The sequence below is a fragment of the Sphaerodactylus townsendi genome, linkage group LG04 (assembly GCF_021028975.2).
Source record: "Sphaerodactylus townsendi isolate TG3544 linkage group LG04, MPM_Stown_v2.3, whole genome shotgun sequence".
Classification (NCBI taxonomy): Eukaryota; Metazoa; Chordata; class Lepidosauria; order Squamata; family Sphaerodactylidae; genus Sphaerodactylus; species Sphaerodactylus townsendi.
Genome location: NC_059428.1, coordinates 14127647 through 14153021, shown reverse-complemented (window position 1 = coordinate 14153021; position 25375 = coordinate 14127647). Strand labels below are relative to the sequence as shown.

At 43.5% G+C, this 25375-nt stretch overlaps 1 protein-coding gene across 1 annotated transcript; it reads right to left on the bottom strand.

Moving 5' to 3' along the window:
• Window positions 1-1308: 1308 nt before the first annotated feature.
• On the bottom strand, window positions 1309-17172 carry EED (embryonic ectoderm development). The gene is made up of 12 exons (XM_048493264.1): window positions 16974-17172; window positions 12574-12726; window positions 10358-10453; window positions 9210-9275; window positions 7472-7597; window positions 7302-7383; window positions 5826-5917; window positions 4495-4628; window positions 3661-3766; window positions 3221-3379; window positions 2724-2797; window positions 1309-1662 (listed from the first exon to the last, which is right to left on the bottom strand). Exons 1-12 carry the CDS (start codon window positions 17145-17147, stop codon window positions 1536-1538), a joined length of 1389 nt encoding a protein of 462 aa, XP_048349221.1. The 5' UTR covers window positions 17148-17172; the 3' UTR covers window positions 1309-1535.
• Between the last annotated feature and the right edge of the window lie 8203 nt (window positions 17173-25375).

Genomic DNA, 25375 nt, shown 5'->3' with positions numbered 1-25375 from the left:
TTAACTCCAGCCCACATACTCAGTCCTTACAGAACAATCTGAAGGCACGTTAGAATATCCCACTGTCAACATTAGACATCAGGCAACCAGATGATACATCATACCCTTCACCTCAAGTAAGGATGCTTGTTACAAATGTTCAATAAGCTGAATCTCATAAAGTTTTTCTTAACCAGGTTCAACTATGAAATCCTTCTGCACGCAACACTTACTGTGGGAGTGGACAAGCAAGGAGAGGGATTGTATGGAGTGTGCGTACTGCACAATTGCTTGTTTCCCTTATTGTCCTCCACTGCACAGATATGCCCTCAAAACAGCTCTAATCGTAGCTAGAACCACCAGAGCTGTTTATACAACAAAGCTGCTTTAAAATGGTTTTGTCAGAGTAGGTAGTTCAATAGGGTGAGCTATTATGCGTGCAGTTCTGGAGCCTCCATTCTTTCAAGGATGGTATACAAAAATGTAACCTCATTGATCCACAGGAGAGGGTCTTTGGGATAACTTTCTGAGATTCAAATCCTAACATAGGAAATTTGTTGTAAATTGAAATTCACAAGGGTTGGGCTATATTATGATTACCAGTTACCATATATACATGATATTTATATATATTTGCTTATTTCAGGAGGGGCCTTGGAAGGCTATACGAGGTTAATCAAAAATCCGGCAGGTTAACTAAAAGAAGAAGAGTTTGGATTTATATCCCCCCTTTCTCTCCTGTAGGAAACTCAAAGGGGCCTTGCCCTTCCCCCCTCACAACAAACACCCTGTGAGGTGGGTGGGGCTGAGAGAGCTCCGAAAAGCTGTGACTAGCCCAAGGTCACCCAGCTGGCGTGTTTGGGGGGCGGGTGCACAGGCTAATCTGAATTCCCCAGATAAGCCTCCACAGCTCAAGTGGCTGAGCGGGGAATCAAACCCGGTTCCTCCAGATTGGAATGCACCTGCTCTTAACCACTACGCCACTGCCCCACCTTACTTTTTTGCAACTTTGAATTGCTTGTAACTAAAATTTGTTTATGTAAAATCATGTACTTATTTCTGATTTGATATAATGTTGGATGAAGAAATGCATTTATGAAGTGTATGAAAACACATGATTTACTGTAAACTTTCAATTACAAATTGATTATTTTGTTAACATATACCACGTGGTTGTGGTGATAGCCTTTTGGATACTAACTGCAATTTTACTCGGTATCTCTGCAGTCGCCCCAAAAGGACATGGTGATAACAAAACATCACAAAGGGAAAAAACTCTACAGATTGCCAAGGATTCGCGCTGAATTTAAAATGGACAAGAAACCAAACTTTTACAAAAATATTTTTATTAAAAAGCAGCAGATTCCAAACAGGACGATTCTACCAAAACCAAAATGTAAACATGGCTAGTTTCAGGGGATCAGCGGGCAGGGGGAGACTACTGAAAGCAGTTACGGCACTAGCGAGACAACTAACATTCTTGACACAAAAAGCAATATATATATATTTATAAATATATATATAGACTCGTTTTGTACTTTGCAGTTCCAAGTCGGTCACCGCAGCCTGTCCCAGCGCCAGATACTGGCATCGTCACACACAGCTATGAGGATACTGCTGTCTCTGCTGAAGCTGGTTTGTCGGATTGCAGCAGCGCACTTTGGATGGGTGAGAGTTGTACACCTGTAGCAAAAATTAAGACTGAAAATTAGGTCTGTATTTCTCATCATTCACCCTCTCGGTTAACAGCATAGTTACAGGAAAGGTGGGCAGTACAGGACACTACAGGCACAGGCCAGAGCTTCACCAGGTATCTGTGTATTGTCCAGAGATGGACTTTTCTCACCTGCTTTTCACAAGTCTGAATTTTTAACCTGCTAGTACATAACTCTCATTTTTCCCAGCTACACAAAGGCACAGTTCAGATACCACGAAAAACCATGACCTGCTTTAAAATATGGCTACCTTGTAACTCCCTAGAGGCTCAATGACTAAAGTTAAACTGAGGCTGTTGTACTCTGGTCATATTACAAGTCGCTAGAAAAGACAATAATGCTAGGAAAAGTTGAAGACAGTAGAAAGAAGACCCAACATGGGATTAATTTACTCGATCAAGGAAGCCACAGCCCTCAAGTTAGCAAGAACTGAAAAAGGCTGTTAATAACAGGACATTTTGGAGGTCATTAATTCATAGGGTCACCTTGTCAGAAGCGATTTGACAGAACTTCATATGAACACACATAGAGAGCTTGTAAAACTAGGATTCAGCTCACAATCAGACAAATTGTGGTTGGCCAGTGAGGGGGAGCTCACCACCTCCCTAGGCAGCCAATTCCACAGCTAAACTATATTTTTCCTGAAGGCCAGCAGTACCTTTCTACCTGCAATTTATACCCATTATCATGAGAGTCCTATCCTCTGCTACCAACAGGAACAGCTCCCTGCCCTCCTCTAAGTGACAGCCTTTCAAATAGGACTACTCAGCTTCCAGTAGAGGCTACAGAAAAACCGCAATAATTGAATGAAAGGAAGAAGAAATCACTGCTTGGGAGATTTGCATCTGTCTGTCCATTCTCCGAGTTAAATGAAAAACTAGTTTATGCAAACTAAGCTTCTGAGTGACTCATACTCCCTTACACAGTGGGTTCTTCGGGGGGGAGGAGCTGTGAACTTTTTTCAATATACCTTTGCCTATTAGGGTCTTTGCCATGCCCTGCACAAGAGCAAACTAGTCAAATACTCACTTGGCCTTATGAGGATCTTCTATTTCTAAGTCCCAAACGTAAAGTTTGCCAACTTGATTGCCCAGTGCCAGCATCTGTAGTTGTACAAAAGACAAGCTGACACACTTAAGTGGAAAACAGGAGCATTTAGACAATCTAAAAATTAAATTTGTAACATCATACGCTGCATGCACACAGAGGTGTTATCAATACTCTTCCTCCTCAGGAAAACTTTTTAAAATAATTATTTAAATTTTAAACAATTCCAGTGGATAGCCGTGTTGTTCGGAAACAGCAGGCTGAGTCCAGTGCACCTTTTAAGACCAACTAAGTTTTATTCCAATTTTAAAATTATTCACAGTACGCGATAACAAGTACGTTCGCCAAATTGGTGGGGGGGAAAAGAAGGAATTAAATATGAAGCAAGACTTGTGTCCTTACATTGACATTATTTACCCTACTCAGAACCCCTTCTTGCCTAGGGCAGGTCTGACAGAAACAAATGCCCAGTCTCTTACCTTTTGCCAAAAGTCCATCGAAAACCTCATATACCAAATATCGCACTGACTGTAATCAAATCGGCCTAAAATGGTCACATTAGATTCACTGGCCTTAATTTTATCTATATTGTCTTCCATTTTGCCAGGCTTCCAACACACAATGGCGTTTTCGCAGGACTGTGGACAAACGAGAGGGGAAAAAACGCTGTACAATCCATGAAACACTCAAACTTATCAATCCTGTAAACCACAAAGAAACATTTGTGATATATGGACTGCTGGGTTCATCAGACAATCAATCACATTTTGAGAAAAACAGTAAAAAGCAGTAGAAAGAGGCCATCCCATCCATTCCCCAAATGCTCTTGCCCTACCAGTTAAATGGCTTTTTTTGGCTTTTTTCTTCTATAAAACAAAGAAATGTAAACAACACTGTTCAAAAACTGAAGTCATCGTACCTTGGAAAGTATCAGATCCCCCAACCATCGTACACAGTCTACATAATTCCTATGTATATCTCTGGTAGAAAAGTCAGGAAAATGGATTTTTTGAGACACAAACGGCCTGTGGAGAAGAAAATTGCAAATCCGATCAGCAAAAACAGGGAGGGAACAACTGCTATGCCTTGAGATGCAACAACAGGCCAAATAAACATAAGTCTCCCAGTAACAGACTGTCTTTAAGTAGCTATTCTGTTTCAGATACATCAGAACTATGCTGCAGTTTTTTAAAAATATCCCAATGAATTGGCTGAATGGTGCTGCCTACTTTCACCAGCCTCTCTGTGCCAAACTTAAAAATCAGAGGTTCCTCCTTCCCAAGACACACGAACCACCCAACCATGGATTTTGCTATTCCGCACAGCTTCAAAGAGCACTGAAAGCAGTTTGAAAGTGCATTATTCTGCATGTGCAGAATGAGCCATAGTGCCAGAAGAAATCCACCAGTTCAGTCTGCTAATCAGAAATCATTTGCCCCATCCTATAATCCTCCAGGATATAATCCACTGAATATCTAAGGAAGGAGATTCCCTGCCCACTAACAGCACTCTGTCCAACTGTTGAGCTGACTTTATAGTTCAAATAAATCAGAAAACCTCTTGTGGCATTTAGAGACCATACTTCCCGTGATCTAGCTAGATCCATCCCCTTTTCTCGCCCTCACCTTTAAAAGGGATTATTTTAAAAAAGAAAATCAAAGACAATTTCAGATAATATTGACATCCAATTTCAGTAAACATCAGGAAATATTGGGGGGAACACAACATCGTATTAGGACAACACTGCCCAAACCTGTTGGTTTTATTGGGGTTGTACTCATAGGATTCCTTGATTGCATTCATCATTCTCTTTGAGTTGATTCGCCAGAGCTTGAGGGAGTGGTCCATACCACAAGACATGATTTTCTCACCAAGGAGATCGTAATCCTACGTATAAGAGCACACACAAACAATATGGTTGGAATGTTTTGCATCCAAATTTAAAAATGTAACCAACACCTGGCATGGCCATGGTGATCCATGTAATGGTCACCTCCAGGTTAGATTACTGTAACCCGCTCTAAGCAGGCCTGCCCTTGAGACTGATTTGGAAACTGAAACTGGTCCAGAACGCAAGGACAACCGTGAGAGAGTATATAACACGGGCTGCCAGTTGAATTCTGAGTCATGTTCAAGGTTTTGGTTTTGACCTCTACGGCCTTGAGAGGTCTGGGGCTCTTGTATCTTTGGAACTGCATCACTCCATATTGCCTGTGGAGGACACTCCGGTCCTCTGACAGCAATCTTGTGGTGGTCCCTGGCCCCAAGGATGTTAGGTGGGTCACAACCAGAGCCAGGACCATTTCTGCCTGGTGGAACTCTCTGTCAGCTGACATCAAGGCGCTGCGAAACCTCAAACAGTTCCACAGGGCCTGTAGTGCAGAGATGTTCCACCAAGCTTTCAGTTGAGGCCACCCGCTAGTCTGATGCCGCCTGCCAGCCTCCCAACTATGAAGCACCAACGCGCATATTAAATTTGCATTTCTCCCCTCTTTCTATGCTCCCCCAAGCTCGGACAGTTTCAATCAAGATGGGGAGGATGTGTCATCAGGATATTCTGCTATTTTATCCACCAGTCTATGACAGTCTACTTATTATATACTTAATGTTTTAAATATGTATGTATGCTGCCTGGAGCTCGACCCTGGTGGAGAAGGGTGGGATATAAATTTATTTATTTATTTATTTATTTATTTAATGGGTTTTATACCCAGCTTCAACCCCTAAGGGCTCTGCACTGCATAGTTACATCTACAAACTCCATACAAACAACAAAACCCTTGCTAAAATTAAAACACAGCGATAAAACTGACAGAGACGGCGTCACGCAATAAAACCCAATTAAAACCCTCCCAAAGAGGGGGGAGCAGAATGAAGAATTAATTAAATTACATTAAAATAAAATAAAACACTGAGCCCTTTCCTCCCTTCTCAACTACATCTGGAATAAACTGTACAATTACACAAAGAGGAATGTGTTTACTGGACTTTACATATTTTGTTTCTGGTCATATATAATTCTTTCGGCAAGTCATGGGGAGTGAAATAAATGTTTTTAAACTGCTGGGACAGTTTCCGACTTACTGCGCTCAAAACTTCATCCCGGTGCCCTTCTACTCCTCCAAATATTGCAACCAGCGTATCAGTCTGGATGTTCCACAGTCGCAGCGCATGATCTAGCAAAAACAAACAAACTAGATTTCAGTGTTTCTTTATGCCCTGAAACTAAAGTAATAACCAACAGAAAAAGCCCATGCTACCATGACCTATTAGTTTACCCTATAACAAAAAAACAAGATATGTCAGGGAGAGACACAACATGTGAAAATGTATCATACTGTGTCCAGTTCTGGTCGCCGCATCTCAAAAAGGATATTGAGGAGATAGAAAAAAAGAGGGAGTGCTCCAGAGAAGGGAACCTTGAGGATGATCTAGAGGGACCCTGGAGCACCTTCCCTATGAGGAGAGGCTGCAGCGTTTGGGACTCTTTAGTTTGGAGAGGAGACGGCTGAGGGGGGATATGATTGAAGTCTATAACATTATGCATGGGGTAGAACATGTGGACAGAGATAAATTTTTCTCTCTTTCTCACAATACTAGAACCAGGGGGCATTCGTTGAAAACGCTGGGGGGAAGAATTAGGACTAATAAAAGGAAACACTTCTTCACGCAACGTGTGATTGGTGTTTGGAATATGCTGCCACAGGAGGTGGTGATGGACACTAACCTGGATAGCTTTAAAAGGGGCTTGGACAGATTTATGGAGGAGAAGTCGATGGATGGCTACCAATCCTGATCCTCTTTGATTTGAGATTGCAAATGCCTTAACAGTCCAGGTGCTCGGGAGCAACAGCTGCAGAAGGCCATTGCTTTCACATTCTGCATGTGGGCTCCCAAAGGCACCTGATGGGCCACTGCGAGTAGCAGAGAGCTGTACTAGATGGACTCTGGTCTGATCCAGCTGGCTTGTTCTTATGTTCTAATGTTCTTTATAGGACAGGAAATGCCTTCTGCAAGAGAGCAAGTCGTCACAAGACAGCAAGGTGTCACAAGGTGTCTGCTGAGGGAACAGGAAGGGAAGGAGTTCATAAGCTCCTTTCGAGTCTCCTTACAGGAAGGAAAGGGGGGTATAAATCCAAACAAGTTTTTTTTTTTAATTTATGTTGTCATAGCCCACCTTCCTCACAAGGACTCAAGGTAAATTACAGATAATGTCGGTACAATCGACAAAATGGGACACACAAAGGCATTAGGATTTTAGAAGTCTGGAACCACCAGAAAAAAACTAACAAATAGTGTACATATTAACATCCCTTGGTCTCGATTGTTGTTAGAATGAGCCAGACAAATTACTTCACCAACTAGAACAGCCATGCACCACCACCCACATAATTGAGAAAAAGCTATCAATTCGCCAATTTTTTTTACCTGAAATGTGTGGCTTGGAGTACTTTCTGCAATACTTTTTTGCAACAATATTCATGGTTTTTACCCACCCTCTGGGTTTTGAACAGAGTTCAACCATCTATGGAATATCACAAAAGAAACCATTTCTCATACCTTTGCTTACAGACAGAAGAAGATTTGGATCCCTTGGGTGAAATTTCAGTTCATTGATAGCATTTCCGTGGCCCACGTAGTGCTGCAATAGAATTGAGAGACAAGGGGTTTACTCTCAATGTGTTTTTAGTTTAAAAAAATCCGCTCCCCTGTAAGCCAGTCAAACTCACCTTTATGCACTGCATCGTTATAGGATTAATTATTCTAATAATGCCTCTGGAGCCAGCCACAGACAGCAGCGGATGGCTTGTGTTGCTATCGTAGGTCCACGCACAAGTATAAAAGTTTTCATCTGCCTGATGCGTAAAGTCAAGGACTATACAAACAGCTGGAAACTTCCTGTCGGCCAATCAAGCGTTTAACATTTTTGAATTTGCTGGTGTACGGGAGAAAAGTCATAATTCAATACAAGTAATCATCTCAAATAAATTCCACAAGTAATTCTGCATGTGTCACAAAAAGGAAAAAAAAATAAGCCAGCTAAGAGAGATGAATGGGGAGTACATCAAAGTATTTATTTACTAGGTTTCAATCCTGCCCTTCTCCAGCACAAATCTATATGTGGTCCTGGACATTCTGGAGCTCAAAATAGAGACCCTACAACTGTGAAATAGAAAGAAAGCCAAGAGGGCTGTGAGTGACTATTATGGGTCAGGCAAACAGGATGGGTGTGACAGCTAACCTGATGTAAGGAATCAGCAAGGACCAGACTTAAAGTAACTTTAGCAGTTCTTTAATTCTTAAACTTCCATGATGCACAATACAGGAAGATACGGGTCTGACCTTCCCCAGATATGTAGCTAGCTTTTAAAGGGCTGCTATACTTCTCCCAAAAGCATAAAGATGAACGAAATCCCAGAACAAAACGTTGGTTCTCATAGGGACAGAAAGCAAGATTTCACACAGACAGAAAGCAAAGTTAACGATAACAGCAGTCCTGGGCACACAGCCCAGCCAGAGGAATCCTCCCAAGGTCGAGCTGCTTGACTGAAATTAAAACACAACCTTACACCTGACAAGAAATGTGGTGCAGGTACAAATCAGAAATTAGAAAATTAAGAGATAATTTCTGCTAGTCAGAGGAGCTATGGCTGTGCCCTTGGAAATATTCCCTTGCTTATCCTATCCTTTCTCTTGTGCTTTCTCTCTCTCTAAAGTGCAAAAAGGGCAGGCAAGATACCCTAAGCACAGTCCTCAATCACCTGTGAGCCTGGACAAAGACCAGAGCCCCTCCTGTATGCAGGTCTTCCCTTGCCAACTCAGGAGCACCAAAGCCTCCAAGGAGAACTCTGGAGAACATCATAGCATTCAACTAGGTAGCTCCATCTAAAGGTACATCTTCCCTTCATTGGTTGATGGCCTGGCTTTTTTAACAACATTCTCATATAAAAGAGAGAAGTACTAGAAAAGGTAAGCGTAAGAATACAGATAAAATAAAGGTAAGCTAAGGATTAGGGAAGAACATGATAGTATAAGGGAACTTGTAGGCTAAGTTCAGGCAAGGTATATTAAATCAAGGTTGCCTGTTACAGAAATTCTGTTCTCAAATTCTTTATTACCAATCTGATAAACTCTAAATGAAACCTAAACTCTTCTCCACTGCCCAACTGAAGAGGAATACAAAATATTTCACTAGGGTATGCAGATGTAATGGCGACTGCCCAAGTAGATAATAATCTATACAAAAACAACTGGAACATTTAAAGAAGATTTCAACTTTAAGAAGAATGCTACTACAGGTCGTTACTTCTAACCACAACTGTTAACGAATGACCAAAATGGGCCTGCTGGGATCTGAAAGACAACATCTGGTATGCAAGAACAAGTTTTATTAAGAAACCATCAAGCAAAGAAATTGCCGAATCCCTTCAGAAACCAGTCCCAGAGGTATGTTAGAAAAAAAGATACATCAGCATCTACGTAAGACTGCAGCAATCGGATCTCTCCTTGGGAATGACATTCATATAATGTAACCTGAAGGAGGAGAATACAAAAGAGGTTAGATTCATATACTGGACACAGGTCGGCTATAGGTGCCAGGTACAAAACATGGCCAGTCTAAAGGACAGCCACACTGGCAGAGGGGCCAAAGGCAGCTGAGGAAACATCCATCACCGAACAGAGACATACTCTCTCCAGCCACTCAGACCTGGATGTAAGGCACCACTCACTGCATGGCTACACTGGTGTCTAAGCAGACGTGGGCATGAAGAAGTGGGAGGGGCTGGGACATTCTTGGGGATGGAGCCAACTTTAATTGACTTCCACCTGGACTTGAGAGCCAGGAATGCAGCAGCGCAGGCCTCGGACTCATGCTGCCCAGAAGAGTGGGGTAACTCCATTCAGCACTATGGAAGGCTTTTCAGGCGGCCAGGGTTTTGGTTTTTTTACCTCCTCCATGCACCACCTGGAGGTCCTCTGTAAGTGGCCTGGCAGCATGGTAGCAGCATTGTCCCCAACTATCAGAGCCCTGTGGATTGGGCTGCCTGTCACTTTAAATCAATACTTTGTAGACTACAGCACAATATGGCTCTAGAAGGAAGGAATTAATGTACCCTCATCGACTGGAAGATTATCTTGGTCAGCTCTAAGAGCAAACTCTCTCTTCAGTAAGGTTTAACCTGATGCCAACTGCTGTTTCGGAAGGCACGTTTACTAACATCCCCTACGCTGCACAATTTTGTCACTGTGGTACAAAATCCCAATTGAAAAACACACACATTCTTTTCACACAACAGTTAAGAATAAAACCCTTTCCCACTCTGATTTTCAAAAGTTTGGCTATTTATTGTTTCTTAAGGGCCAGAATGTTCTATCATTCTCAAACTCTGACATCATCATTTTATTTTATTTTATTTTATTTTATGTGACTGCCCGAATTTTCCTGCCCTGTCTGTTCCTCGTGTTACGCCCAATGGCTGATGGAAACCAACTTTAAACAAAAATATCCAATAACAACATAATATTTTTAAACATTACGGCAAGGCTATACGTCCTTAGAAAGCAAACAAATGGCTTGGGAATGAAAGAGGGTGGAGTTTTAATACACCACTCACCCTGTTGCTGCCCACCGTGGCAAACACAAGAGGGTCCCCTTCCTTGCTGTGCCAATTGAACTGAACTCCAAACAACAGCGCTGACCAGTGAAATTCCTATGGGAAAGGGAAAGCATAACTGAGATGAAGATTCACATCACAAGCAAAGTATGACCAGCATTAAGCAATTCCAGGAACAAAAATTTCCCAAAGTCTCTGTAACTCTTTATGGATTGGACCGTGGAGGCTGGATGATGACAAGGAAAAGGGACCACTGCTGAAAACAGATTTCTTGTATCAAATTCTCTGCCTCTCATGGTGATCACATGCAGTGACATGTTTTGTTTTTCAAACAGTATAATGCCCCCCCCCCAACCTATATTCTTAAAATAAAAAGAGCGAGGCTGCTTTAGAAGCTGTAAACAATATAACCCCAACCACCACCACTCATGCATCCTTTCCAGGAAAGAACAAACATCTCTCACAGATCTTAAGGCAGGGAACTTCCAAACTTTCCCCAGCAATCTTTTTCAAATAACATGAAGTTATTGTTAATCATCAAGTAAGAATCCTTATTGTTAATCATCAAGTAAGAATCCTTATCCAAAGATATACTTTGCCCTCCTGAGTGGCTACATACAGGGATCATACAGGGATCCATATTTTAGTTTTTCTATATTGGTGGTTACCTTTTTTGGAAGTCTGAAGCTAAAAAAACAAAGGCTCCACACCCTTCAATTTCCTGTTAACTGTGAAAATATATAATCCTATTTCTTTCCTGTTACATAAACTCTTTGAAATAATAACTCCATCAAGGCACATTTTAAACAGGTATTTCGGTAATCAATTTATGACCAACCAGACATGCTCCTTAAAAGGAGCACTCTTCCTTAAAGCAGTGGTTCTCAACCTTCCTAATGCTGCAACCCTTTAATACAGTTCCTCATGTTGTGGTGACCCCCAACCCTAACATTTATCCATTTTACATATGAAGAACACTGATGCAGAGAGTCTTAGGTGACCCTTGTGAAAGGGTCATTCGATTCCCAAAGAACCAGGGGGCATTCATTGAAAAATGCTAAAGGAATTAGGACTAAAAGGAAATACTCTTCTGCCAATAAGGCGGATTGGTGTGTGGAATATTGGTGTTTGGAATATGCTGCCACAGGAGGTGGTGATGGCCACTAACCTGGATAGCTTGAAAAAGGGCTTGGACAGATTTATGGAGGAGAAGTCGATCTATGGCTACCAATCTTGATCCTCCTTGATCTCAGACTGCAAATGCCTTAGCAGACCAGGTGCTCAGGAGCAGCAGCAGCAGCAGGCCATTGCTTTCACATCCTGCAGGTGAGCTCCCAAAGGCACCCAGGGCCACTGCGAGTAGCAGAGTGCTGGACGAGATGGACTCTGGTCTGATCCAGCAGGCTAGTTCTTATGGGTCCTGACCCACAGGTTGAGAACCACTGCCTTAAAGCAAGACCAACACAACATGTTCTATTTCAAGTTCTGTGACTGCCTCCAAGCTTTGGAACAATCTCCCCTCAGAGATTCACTGGTCCCCACCTTTAAGGGCTTAGGTTAACTAATAAAGACTCTCGGCACCCAGGCATTTGATTAGTCTTCCTGGATGCTTCCTCTGTGATGGTGCTTGTTGGGGTGGGGGGCAGGGTTGGGATTTTAACTTTTGTATGCTGCAGGGTTTTAATGGGGATGTTTTAATGTTGCAGCCGCCCGCAGATCTTGCATTTAATAAATAAATATGTAGTGGGACGTGAAAAACCTTTATTCCAAACATTAATGACTCAAATTTCTTCTAACAAGTTACTGCTTTTCTCCCGCACACCTCCAAAATGTACTTAAGATGTGGACACAGCAACTTGTCCGGGTAAAATAATTGGGCATGGCTATTGATGCATATGTGTGAAAATCTGTTACGGTCACAGCGCTCCACCCCCTGTTTCAGAGTTATGCCCCTCCTCAATAGAAGCTTCTGGCCACCACCACTTTCTTAAAGCCCGGCTTCAGAATGATCACAGCCATCTAATGGGCTGCTGCAAGAAACAAAATGGGGAACTCGATGCATTCTGGGTCTGATCTGATCTAGCACATCTCTAGTACATCACAGAATACGAACAAAAATCTACCAGCCTTTTTCAAAAAACAGTAGTAAAACCCTTTTCTTTCAAACACTGATACACAAAAGCAGAGGTCTCGTGGATTTTCACAGTACAAATTACCTTGAGGCTGTTGACACACTTAAAGGAATATTTGCATTTTTTCGATTTCCATTTTCCCTTTCCCCAGCTTTTCCTTCCTGGAGCATTGGGGGTGTTCGTGGGGGTGTCGGGGCGTTCCGTGTTAGTACCACTCTCGATACTAACAGCATCATCCTAAGAACACACATACAGTTAACAGAAGACTCAGATTAAAAACAAACTCCGGCACAGAAGAATTTCCCCACTTATTGGAAACTAGTTCATTATAAAGTGTTACAGGAAGTTAAAAGAGTATTCTATTGATGCGGAGTGCCATGTCAAGTGGCTACAAAGCTACTAGGATTAGACGATTCAAATTCCTGTAATAAGGAGCCAATTTCAGGTTCTCACAATCTCACAAACTTTCATACACAGCTAAGAATCTGCTGATGTCTTCTAAAACCAAAGGAAATACGTTGTGAAACGCTTCAAAAAATTGTGGTCCACTCAAAGAGGCCATCTAAAGAACATGCAGAGAGAAGACATAATAGCAGGGTAGTGGCATTTCTAGACAGAGCACAAAGGTTCTAACCACAGAAAGAGGCTATCACACTACAGAAAACCGTGCCCCTTCAGTGTTCACACAATCTTTCTTGCACCTCATTACTGACCAGCTAAATACATAAGTTAACATGAGCTCGGGGGCAGTCTTCTTTTTATCTAGTACGTTTGTATCCCTCCATCCCATAAAGGAGTTCAGAGAAGTGTACAGGCTTCGTTCATTCCATTGTATCTACCTGCAAAGGAGGCTACGCTGACAAGAGGAAAGCTGAATGGCTGAAGGTCATCCACTGAGAATCATGGCAGAGTGGGGATCCTGAGTCCAAGATTCTGATTACTATACTGTGTCAAATTTACCTTCAAAATATCCTAAGGCAAGCGCACCCCAGAAAAGGCACTGCCAGCCCCTTATGAATGCATACGACTGCCTATTTAGTCAGGGACCTTTTTATGATAAAGAATTATGCACACAAAATCCAACACACAAAAATCAAGGCACAAATGTATGCATCATTAATCCCTCCAATCTATTACTTGTAACTCTGAAAAAACGTACCATTTTTTAATCCTAATATTTACTTCCTCATAATTTTGCCGGATTGGGAGTTGATACATATCATCTTGTAATGTATTATTTTTGACACTAGAGCAATTTCCCAAATCTTTTTAAAAAACATTCTGCTAATACTTATGCATGCTCTTTCTTCCAGTAAACAGCAGTACAAATTATACGGGCAACTCTGCCAGGTAGAGGCCAGCACAGAAAACAAAGAGCTGTGTTTTTATCCGATACTGATCTAATTTGATAGCAAGATGGGACTTTTGCCCCCTTGGGGACCCAGAGTTGGATGGAGAGGTGGACAGAAATGTTTCAAATAAATAAAATTTGCAGGCGACACAGAGCGGTCTCAATGGGCATAAGAAGTGGTCCAGAAGGGACTGTTTCACAGTCTGCCACAGGAGGTGGTGATGGCCACTAACCTGGATAGCTTCAAAAAGGGCTTGGACAGATTTATGGAGAAGTCGATCTATGGCTACCAGTCTTGATCCTCCTTGATCTCAGATTGCAAATACCTTAGCAGACCAGGTGGTCAGGAGCAGCAGCAGCAGAAGGCCATTGCTTTCACATCCTGCCTGTGAGCTCCCAAAGGCAGCTGGTGGGCCACTGCGAGTAGCAGAGTGCTGGACTAGATGGACTCTGGTCTGATCCAGCAGGGTAGTTCTTATGTTCACATGACCACTGGGGAATTGAAATCTGGATGTCCTTTTCTGATCTGAGTACTTGCTTGGAAGTCCCACCATATTCAATGTCGCTTACTTTCAAATGGACAAGTTAAAATCTGACCCGCGACCACCCCAAGTTCAAATCCCTAGAAAGTTCAGAGTGACCTGAGAGCAGCCATCTTCTCCAAGCCTAAACTACCTCATAGGATGGCTGTGAAGCCAGAACCCTATGTGCTAGTCCTGAAATCACTTGGGGAAAGCACAAGTAAAAATGGTATTTATATTTTATATATATACACACACAGTGGTGGGATTATTATTAATTAGGTTTGTATTTCTCTCCGATGGGGCCCCAAAGCAGCACACAACTTTCTCCTCTCTTCCACTTTATCCTCACAACAACTTTGTGAGGGCAGTTGGCAAAGGAAGAACCATATAAGCCTGCCAGCCCTGAACTCCTTGGAGCAAGAGGGTGGTGAAAAAAACCCCAAAGATAAATCTAGCTACACCAGAAGTCGCAAGCAAGAAATCAGAAGGAGACTGAGACTGGAAAGACAATACTGTTAGGAAACACTGAATGCAGCAAGAAAAGAGGAAGGCCCAACATGAGGTAGAGTGACTCAATAAAGCAAGACATAGCCCACAGTTCGCAAAACCTGAGCAAGGCTGTCAATTATAAAACGTATTAAGGTTGCTAATTCATATGCTGGAAACCACTTCACAGCACGTGGCACACGCACACAGAAGAAATCAAATCTGATATCTCTATAGAACAGTGTTTCCCAACCTTTTCGACATCGTGGTACCCTTGACCTCGCTCTTCATATCTCAGGGTACCCTGAGGTTCATTTGATTTTCTTGCATTTTTAGGGTTTTTTTCCCGCTTTTTTGCCCAGGTGGGGAGTGGCAAGCAGGGGGAGGGGAGGGAAAGCAGAATTGACAGTCAAGGATGTTTGTTTGCCCAAATTCTAAATGGATTGGGGGGACAAAAGGAGAGCCCGGCTTAAATCTACCCCCCCCCCAATCCACAATCAATTTAGGCAAATAAACAATGTTGTTTTCAGTGTTGTTTAAAGGGGATCACTAGAAGTCGTCCCCCCCCTTCTCAAAAAAATCCATTTGTTCCGTGGCAGCCGTAGCATTGTCATGGTACCCCTGGGACGTGCTCATGGTACCCCAGGGTACCACGGAACCCTGGTTGAGAATCACTGCTCTAGAAGCTAAAATTATTCAACCAAGGCTATTGGTCACAAAATGACAAGACATGAGTCCCTGGAAAAGACAATAAAGCTGGGAAAAGTTGAAGGAAGCAGGAAAAGAGGAAGACCCAACATCAGATGGATGGACTCTATAAAGGAAGCCATGGTCCTCAGTTTGCAAGACCTGAGCAACGTTTTGGAGGACATGGGTTCACAGGGTTGCCATAAGTCGGAAGGCACTTAATGGCACTTCGGCACAGAGATCAAATCCAGCCTGAAGCTAAAATGCCTAAACTGAGACAAGATGGGCAGACATTATTCAGGAAGCCACAGCTCTGTCTGCAATAAGGCAGCAGGGAAAGACGAAGACTCGTGAGATTAATTGAATCAATCAAGGAAGCTACGGCCCTAATTCTGAAAGACCTGAGGGTGGCTGTTAACAAGAGGATGTTTTGGAGGACACTGATTCATAGGGTCGCCATGAGTCGGAAGCCACCTGACCAAGGTTCCCACAAAGAGACCAAATCCAGCCTGAATGGTCCCCAGAAACTAAAATGCCTAAATTGAGGTTATCATTCTTTGTTCATGTTATAAGAACACAATAATTCTAGGAAAAGGCAGTGGCAGGCAGAGGGCGGGCAAATAGGCGGTGGGAAGACCCGATGTGAGATGGGTGGACTCTATTCAGGAAGCTACAACCAGCGCTAGGTAGTGGTTAAGAGTAGGTGGATTCTAACCTGGAGAACCAGGTTGATCACCTCCATGTGTCAGAGGCGATCTGGTGAACTAGATGTTTGACTCACATTCCCGTTGGGTGACCATGTAATAATAGTAATCTCAGACCCACCGCCTGGCCAAGTTATCTATTGTGGGGAGAGAAGGGGGAATGAGCTTGTAAGCCCCCTTGAGTCTCCTTGCAGGAGGGAAAGGTGGGGCATGAATCCAAATTCTTATTCTTCTTCAATCTGCAATAAGACAGAAGGAAAAGAGGAAGACCCAACATGAGATGGACTGACTCTATGAAGGAAGCCACGGCCCTCAGTTTGCAAGACCTGAGCAACGTTTTGGAGGACATGGGTTCGTAAGATCGCCATAAGTCGGAAGCCACTTGACGGCACTTCACATAGAGAGATCGAATCCAGCCTGAAGCTAAAACGCCTGAACTGAACTATCATAAAACAATAAATGATTGTGGGGACCAAGACAAGTAAATGGGTGGGCTCTATCCAGGAAGCTCTCAGACTGCAAGACCGACGGGCGTTGCGGAGGACATGAACCCACAAAGCCGCCCTGAGGTCCCAAGAGAGGCAAGCGAGGTGTCCTCATAACCGCCCATGAACTTCATCTTCTTCTCCTCCCGCCAAGCGAGAGGCCTCCCAGGCAGCCCCGCCCACCCGTTGCTAGGCGACGCGCTAGGCCCGAAGCCTGCCCTCCACTTCCCCTCAGCGGCCTCCTCACATTCTCGTCCCCCGATAGGTCCCCGGGGTTGCTGTTCTCGTCGCTGCTCAGCTTCTGCTTCTTGGCCGGCATCTCCGCAGCGGCGGCGGCCTCTCCGCGGCCTCCTCTTCTCCGCTCAGACATCTTCCCCACCCCCCATCCCCGGGCGCTGCCGTAAAGCGCCGGACGCGGCATGGAGGAGACTCACGAAGCCGCTCGTCCGGCGAGGCGCATGCGTGGAACCGGGCAACAGGGCGGGGCGGTTCTGCTGCCTCTTTAGCCACACCGCCGTGAAGTGCGACCGGGCGGTGTCGTAAAACGAAGCCACGCTGCTGAAAAACGAAGAAAAGGGCTGCATTTGGCGGAATGATGTTGTTCCGCCGTTAGGGGGCGGACGTTGCTGGGGGATGTTGGGGGGTCGGGATGGACGTTTTGCACGCGAGGAAGCCCTATTGAATTCCTTGTGCTTACTCTCCCAGTAAACAAGCTTGGGTTTACATTGCTTATACCTAGGATTCTGGACACCCTTACTAGGGAGTAAAACACATTGTTCTTAGTGGGATTTACTACTGAGTATAATCCACATACGGCTGGCCAGTAGCAACAAAACGAGCCTAGTGGCTCTCTGGCTTTTATTTTTAAAAATAATTTTTAAATTAATTTTAACAATATATTTAACAGACATAGAAAAAAAGATACAAACCGAAAAGAATTCAAAACAGATAGAAACAGAGCAAAAAATAAACACGGTACATCTACCCAAGACTGCCCAAGAATGTCACATTGGGATCCATTATTAATGCGTTAATAAAATGATCACCTAATGGATCCCAATGTGACATTCTAATATTATCACATTCTAATAACCGTCAGGAAATCTTTAAATCAGTGTCTTCTGTCCACCAGCTCTAAATCGCCTTTACTGGCCCATCTCTTCTATCTGAATCACCATCAAATTAATAATCCTCAAATTGTTTTTATTTTTACATGATAGATTCAGCATCATATAAGAAGTCAAGTTCCCATCTCTTGTCAAATTCATGTTTTGCTATCTACTTACTAGATTTGTTAGTTTGGCCATTATAGCATATTCTCTAATTTTATCTTCCCAAATTTCCATAGTAAGATCTTTATCGGATTTCCAACAGGATGCAGTTGATACTCTTGCTGTAGTTAGTAAGTAAGAGCCAATATAATTCATTAAGCTTCTTAGGAAAGTTTTCCAGTAAGATACCCAATAACATTGTTTTTGCAATAAAGGGGAAATTTATTTTATTTTATTTATTATTTGATTTTCAGATAAATCACCTCTTATCCCAAAATGCTCCAGGGCGGAACAATATAAAAGCATATATAAACATAAATATATAAAAGTTTAAAATTTTCATTCTAAAACAGTATCCCACGAACCCATATGCAACCCTCCCAAGAAGAGTGATGGGTCCCGATGATGTTAGGGACCCTATACAGCAGGGGGAGGATGAAAGCAGGGCACCCTCATTTAAATGTAATTACTTTTTCTATTTTCATATGTACCTCTATCCAACACTTTTTTAAAAATTTACAGGTCCACCACATATGGAAAAAGGACCCGACCTCTTCTAGCTTTTAAAAAATTGATCCTGCGTAAACTGGAGAATCAAAAACTAATTTATGAAGTATTGTCGAAGGCTTTCACGGCCGGATTCAACTGGTTCTGGTGGGAGTTGTGGAAGTTGCTGGTTCAGGATCTTGTTCCTACTGATTAAGCTTGTATTCGTGGCTGGCATCTTCAGAGGTGTATCACAGAGGGAATGTGTGTAACAGACTTCCCTCTGTGATACACCTCTGAAGATGCCAGCCACAGATGCTGGCAAAACGTTAGGAACAAGATCCACCAGACCACGGCCACACAGCCTGGAAAGCCCATCAGAACTAATTTATGAAATGTTACCTCCACCGTGCTGATGAATTCCTAGTATAGGCTGCCCACAATAAAAAGGTTGGGAGATGTAACAAAGGGTTAAAGCAAAATGTCATCAAAACCAAAGTGGGTGAGGACGACTCTCAAAGCTGTGGTTATAAGAGGCAAAACAGGACTAGCATTAAATCCCATTGTGGAAAGCAGATCCAGTTACAAAGTTATAGGAGTGTAGCTGAACTTCGTGCGGGCGGGGAGGGGTGGCATATTAAATCTAACAAAATAAAACTAAATCTCTGAAATCATTAATTCTCTTACCAACGTTCATTGGTTTCTGATATGCCCAATTTCTGCTTGCAGGGAGTCTTCCTGCAAACGAATGGAAACTGGAATCCACCACCTGAAGCCTGAGTCAGTACGGTTAATTCTGCCAGCTCAACTTCTTGCATGAATGGACAAAGGTTATAGATAAGGTGTTGAGAGGGGGAAGTTAGTATCATAATTAGGATTGCTGATATCCAGATGGCACCTGAAAATCTCTCGCTTTTACAGTCTACCGTCTCCTTTGGAGAAAATGGCTGGTTCGAAGGATGAACTTTATGGCATTGTACTATGCTTTCTTTCCAAACACTGCCCTTCCCAGGCTACACTTATGAACTCTCCAAATACTTCCCCACCCACATAATGTTGGTCATAACAACTGAGAGGGCAAAAAATGTATTTGACAGACTATAATTGTATGTTGTTTAATTATGTTGTTCACCGCCCTGAGCCCTTTGGGGGTAGGGCGGTATAAAAAACTCAAAAATAAATAAATAAATAAATATAAAAGGGGGATGTTGTTCACAACTTTGTTTTTTAATGCTCACCCTAAGGCAGTGGTGGGATCCAAAAATTTTAACAACAGGTTCCGATGGTGGTGGGATTCAAACAGTGGCGCCGCCGCACACTCGCACCTCCAGTCCCTATCGGGCAGGGAGGTTGCTTTAGTAACCCCTTCTCGGCACTCAGAAAAAATTAGTAACCACTTCTAGAGAAGTGGTGAGAACTGGTAGGATCCCACCTCTGACCTAAGGCCTGTGTCTTCCACACATGCAGAATAATGCACTTTCAATCCACTTTCAATCCACTTTGAAGCTGTATTTTGTGTGGAATAGCAAAATCCACTTTGAAACAATTGTGAAAGTGGACTGAATGTGTATTATTCTGCATGCGCAGAAGGGTCCATCACCACCACCAAAAAACCCTCCCTCTTCTAAGGACATACCCAGAACAGACTGAAACTGTAGCACAACAGAACTGGAATTAGCAAACTGAACTGTGCCAGGTGCGTGCCAACGTTTAAAGTGAACCCATGTCATAAACATTATAATGACCTAGCTGTAACCACACAGAATATTGGCACACCCTTCTCTGAATTATCATCTTTCATTTTACAAAAATGTATACTTCCAATCTTTTTGGTTATGAAGAGATACGAGGAAAGGAACAGGCAATATTCTACCCATGACAAACATATGGAATTTATTAATGTATTTATTTTGGATTGCAGTCAGCTTGGCGGGAGGGGGGAGCTTAGTAGTTATTTTTGTTTCTTATGAAAATTGGATTTGATTGTATTAGTGGTCGTAATAAATTTAGGCAGCCTATGTGTTGGTTTTCTGTTTTGCATTAACTTCCCATGCTTTCTGCCCTGTATTTATTTGTTTGTGATTTCTTTAGCTTATAGCCCACCTTTCTCACCAAGTCTCAAGGAGGATTACAGGGTAAAGAAAGAAGTGAAAAATGTAATCATACAACATAAGACATCCAGTGAATTATGCAATAGAACGGGGAATCCAAAAATACAAACAACTGTGAACTGCCTATGGCAGGGTATTCTGTGAGCAACGCAGAATATGGGATTACAAGGTATAAAACAATGAACTAAAAGGTAGATAATGGATTATAACAGTAGATGATACCAATACTGATAGATGATACCAACAGGAATTACTACGGGGGACTACTGATTTATTCCCATATGAAGATGTCCTTCCAGACTACTACTACTACTACTACTACTACTACTACTATTATCATCATCATCATCATCATCATCATCATCATCATCATCATCATCAATCAATCAATCAATCAATTAATTAAATTTAGTATACCGCCCTATCCCCGAAGGGCTCAGGGCGGTGTACAGATAAAACATCAGCTAAAAACATACATATAATTAAAACAACAGTCATCTCTTAAAGCATCGCCCGCGCCCTTATGAAACTCTCCTAATGCGAAATAATGGGTCCTGATGGTATTAGGGCCCATGGGGGTAAAGAGGAGGGGGCAGGGCACCCTCAGCAGCCAGTCTCTCCAAAGGCCTGGTGGAACAACTCAGTCTTACAGGCCCTGTGGAAATCCCCAAGGTCCCGCAGGGCCCTGACAGCTGGAGGGAGTATTCCATCTGAGTACAGTTATGATTCCACTATAAGAACCATCTTGAAGATTTTAGGCCTTTGGGTCTCTTCCTGACCTCTGTCAGGCCATTCCACAAGGTGGGGGCCTCCACAGAGAATGCATATGAATGGGCAGCTGCTGATTTACCCATTTGCAAGGCAAAAACTTCACAAGATTTCTGTTGTGGTGGAGCGTGATAGAAGAGACAGTTCCACAAGTATGAGCGTGCCTGGGCATAAAGAGCTTTCTGTGTAAAAATCAATATCTTCAATCGAACCCAGTAACTGACTGGCACCCAGTGGACCTATCGCAAGATGGGCATGACATGGGTGTTCTCTAGAACATGATAGAAACTGAGCTGCCGCTGGAGATTTCCAGCCTCCAAGCAGAGTCTGGGAATGTCTTAGAATTACAACTGATCTCCAGACTACCGAGGCCAATGCCTTTGGAGGAAAAAGCTGAGTTGGGGGATAGACCCCGTGGCATCATGCCCCGCTGAAGTCTCCATGTAGGCTCCACCCCGACATCTGCAGGAATTTCCCACCATGGAGTTCAGCATAAATTAAGCACTGTCAACTCCTATATGAACTCATGCTTTGCTTCTGTTGCCCCGGATGGGTAGCACTTCAAAAAAGGGCCTTCTTGGTCCTGGCACCAAAATTTGGGAACTTCTTCTCTGGGAAAAGCTGTCTTTCTCCATCTATCCTGGGCCATTTATGGGCCATTTATGTGCTCGTGGTTCCCTTCACATTGAGCGTACTTTCCCTTTGAGTTGGATTCTCGGTTACACACGTTTCCCCCTCTCCAGAAATCACTCGCCTTCAGGTTTAGAGAATCCCTGCAGTTTCTGAATGCTCTGTAAAATGTGACTTTACCTCACTCTTCGCAGGGAAAGCGAAGGAGATCAGCATGTATTTAGCTTCCTTTGAGTTTTTTTCGCTCCTCCCTGCCTTCCACCGCCAATCCCACAGGAGTTCCTTTTCAGGCCACCGTTTCGGAAGGATCGAAAGGGCTTAATTTTTTTTAAAATCATGCAAAATTTTCAAGAAATTGACACGGTCTAGCAAACTAACCCTAGATCAGTGATGGAGAATCTTTTAGAAACCGAGTGCCAGGGACGGAGCAAGGGGAAACAGCACCCGGGGGCCCTGCCATGCCCCTGTCTGCCCTGCCCTGTCTTGGAATACTGCAGGAATGCCCTGAAACACTGCCACCATGCCCCCAGAATGCCCTTGCCACGCCCCCACAGGGGTGCGCTCCCAGTGGATCGTTCACCCCTCAAGTGCACGAGCAGCAGTGGCGTAGGAGGTTAAGAGCTCGTGTATCTAATCTGGAGGAACCAGGTTTGATTCTCCGCTCTGCTGCTTGAGCTGTGGAGGCTTATCTGGGGAATTCAGATTAGCCTGTGCACTCCCACACATGCCAGCTGGGTGACCTTGGGCTAGTCACAGCTTCTCGGAGCTCTCTCAGCCCCACCTACCTCACAGGGTGTTTGTTGTGAGGGGGGAAGGGCAAGGAGATTGTAAGCCCCTTTGAGTCTCCTTCAGGAGAGAAAGGGGGGATATAAATCCAAACTACTCCTCCTCCTCCTCCTCCGCCTCCCTCCCTCCCTCCTCCTCCTCCCCCTCCCTCCCTCCTCCTCCTCCTCTTCTTCTTCTTCTTCTTCTTCTTCTTCTTCTTCTTCTTCTTCTTCTTCTTCTTCTTCTTCTTCTTCTTCTTCTTCTTCTTCTTCTTCTTCTTCACCCCTTTGGTGCAATGTCACTGCCAAGTGCCCAAACTGGGGTGTGCCCACAAAGAGGGCTTTGAGTGCTACCTCTGGCACGCGTGCCATAGATTCGCCACCACTGCCCTAGACCAAAGACCAAAGATGATGGGGTGGGAGGGGGAGGCAGCAGGAAACCTCCCTAAATGGAGGTTGCGTGGAAACAACAAGAAAGCAGCAGGGGGACAATCAAAAGTTCAGCTTGGGACACTTCACAGGAGGAGAATCTCTGTGTAAACAGAAAAGCACAGGGAAACCCCACTGTGACGCAAACAGCCACGGGGTAACTGGTGCATGCATAAAGGGCCCTGGTCTTCTAGCTGCAGGTGAAGACTTTTTAATTTTGTTTGGCAACCCCCACACTAACTGTTATTGCCTTTCTCCCTGGTTGTTTTGCTACATGTGTCCATATGTTTTATCAAATTGTTTAAATATTTTATAAACACTTATCATTTTAAGAGCTGTTTTAACGTCTTCTCTTTTTTTTAAAGTTCTGATGTTCACTGCCTAGGGGGCTCTACCTGGGCAGAAAGGCGGCGCAGGCAGGTTTGACATCATTAATTCATTAAAGAATGCTCGTTTGTGGTTGGGACTACCTTTCCAGATCCTAATCTGAAACTTCTATTTGGATTTTTTAAAAATCTTTTTTTTTTTAAAGAGCAGTCTGAAGTTGCCAGGAAAAATACCCTCCGGCTGCAAAGGAAGAGGCATATATGCCTTAAATAGGAATTTTTTTTTTCACATCTTGAATGAGTAATTTTGGAAACATCTGGACACTTAAAAAAAATCATCGTTGATGTTTCCTTTTTTTCGCTCCAGGCACATTATAACACCCACACACTTTCCTAACGGGATATGAATGCTACTGGTTAGGAGTCAGTGCTTTTAACCACAAAGCTCTTTGTGTTCTGCGGCTCCCTTGCAAAAGCTTTTAAACAGGAACAAAACGATGGGGGTTCCCTGTCCGTTCAGATCAAAGCGGCTGCCCTGTACCAAATGCGACGGATTCGATCCTGTCCGCTGAGGGTGACCCGATTTGGACCTCTCGTTCAAGATTCTGAGAACTCCACAGCATTTCAAAATACAGATTTTGCTATCGACCAATTTGGTGAAATGGACCCAACTGCGTTCCAAGGAGCTTGGCTGCATTTTTGTAGCGTGCATCTCCCTAGCACGCCATACTCAGAGACCCAAAGGAATTTTAATTTGCAGATATAAAAGCTGAAGCCACTGTTCAGTCACACTTGGGTATGACCAAGGATGCATCTACGTTGGAGCATAAAAATGCATCCCAGTTAAGCCTGGGGCGTAAAAATGCATCCCAGTTAAGCTAGGTAGGGTCTGAAGATCTCCTACAATTAAAGCTGAGTGTAAAAATGCATCCCAGTTAAGGGAATAAAAATGCATCCCAGTTAAGCCCGGGGTGTAAGAATGCATCCCAGTGAAGCTAGGTAGGATCTCCTACAATTAAAGATCTCCTACAATTAAAGCCGAGTGTAAAAATGCATCCCAGTTAAGCCCGGGGCGTAAAAATGCATCCCAGTTAAGCTAGGTAAGGTCTGAAGATCTCCTACAATTAAAGCTGAGTGTAAAAATGCATCCCAGTTAAGCTTGCCAACCTTCTACATCAGCGATTCTCAACATGGGGGTCGAACGACCCTTTCACAGGGGTCGCCTAAGACTCTCTGCAACAGTGTTCTCCATCTGTAAAATGGATAAATGTTAGGGTTGAGGGCAGAGGTGGGATCCAACCAGTTCTCACCACTTCTCTAGAAATGGTTACTAATTTTTTCCGAGAAGGGGTTACTAAAGCAACCTCCCTGCCCAATAGGGACTGGAGTGTGTGCGGCGGCACCAGTGTGTGCGGCGGCGCCACTGTTTGAATCCCACCACCATCAGAACCTGTTATTAAAAATTTTGGATCCCACCACTGGGTTGGGGGGTCACCACAACATGAGGAACTGTATTAAAGGGTCGCGGCATTAGGAAGGTTGAGAACTGTTCTAGGTAGGGTCTGAAGATCTCCTACAATTACAGCTTATCTCCAGACTACAGAGATTCGTTTCCCTAAAGGACACGGCAGCTTTGGCAGGTGGACTTTATGGTATACTATAGAGTTTAGGAAAAACTGAAATCCCAGAGGTACATCACATCCCTGCTGAGCTCCTCCCCCTAACTCTAGCCTCCCCAGACTCCACCCCCAAGTCTCCAGGAATTTCCCAACCTGCAGTTGGCAACCTTAACCCCAGTCATACTAGGAGATTGAAGCATGGAGGGACAGGTGGAAATAGCTTTCATAAACTATGGTTGCAAAAC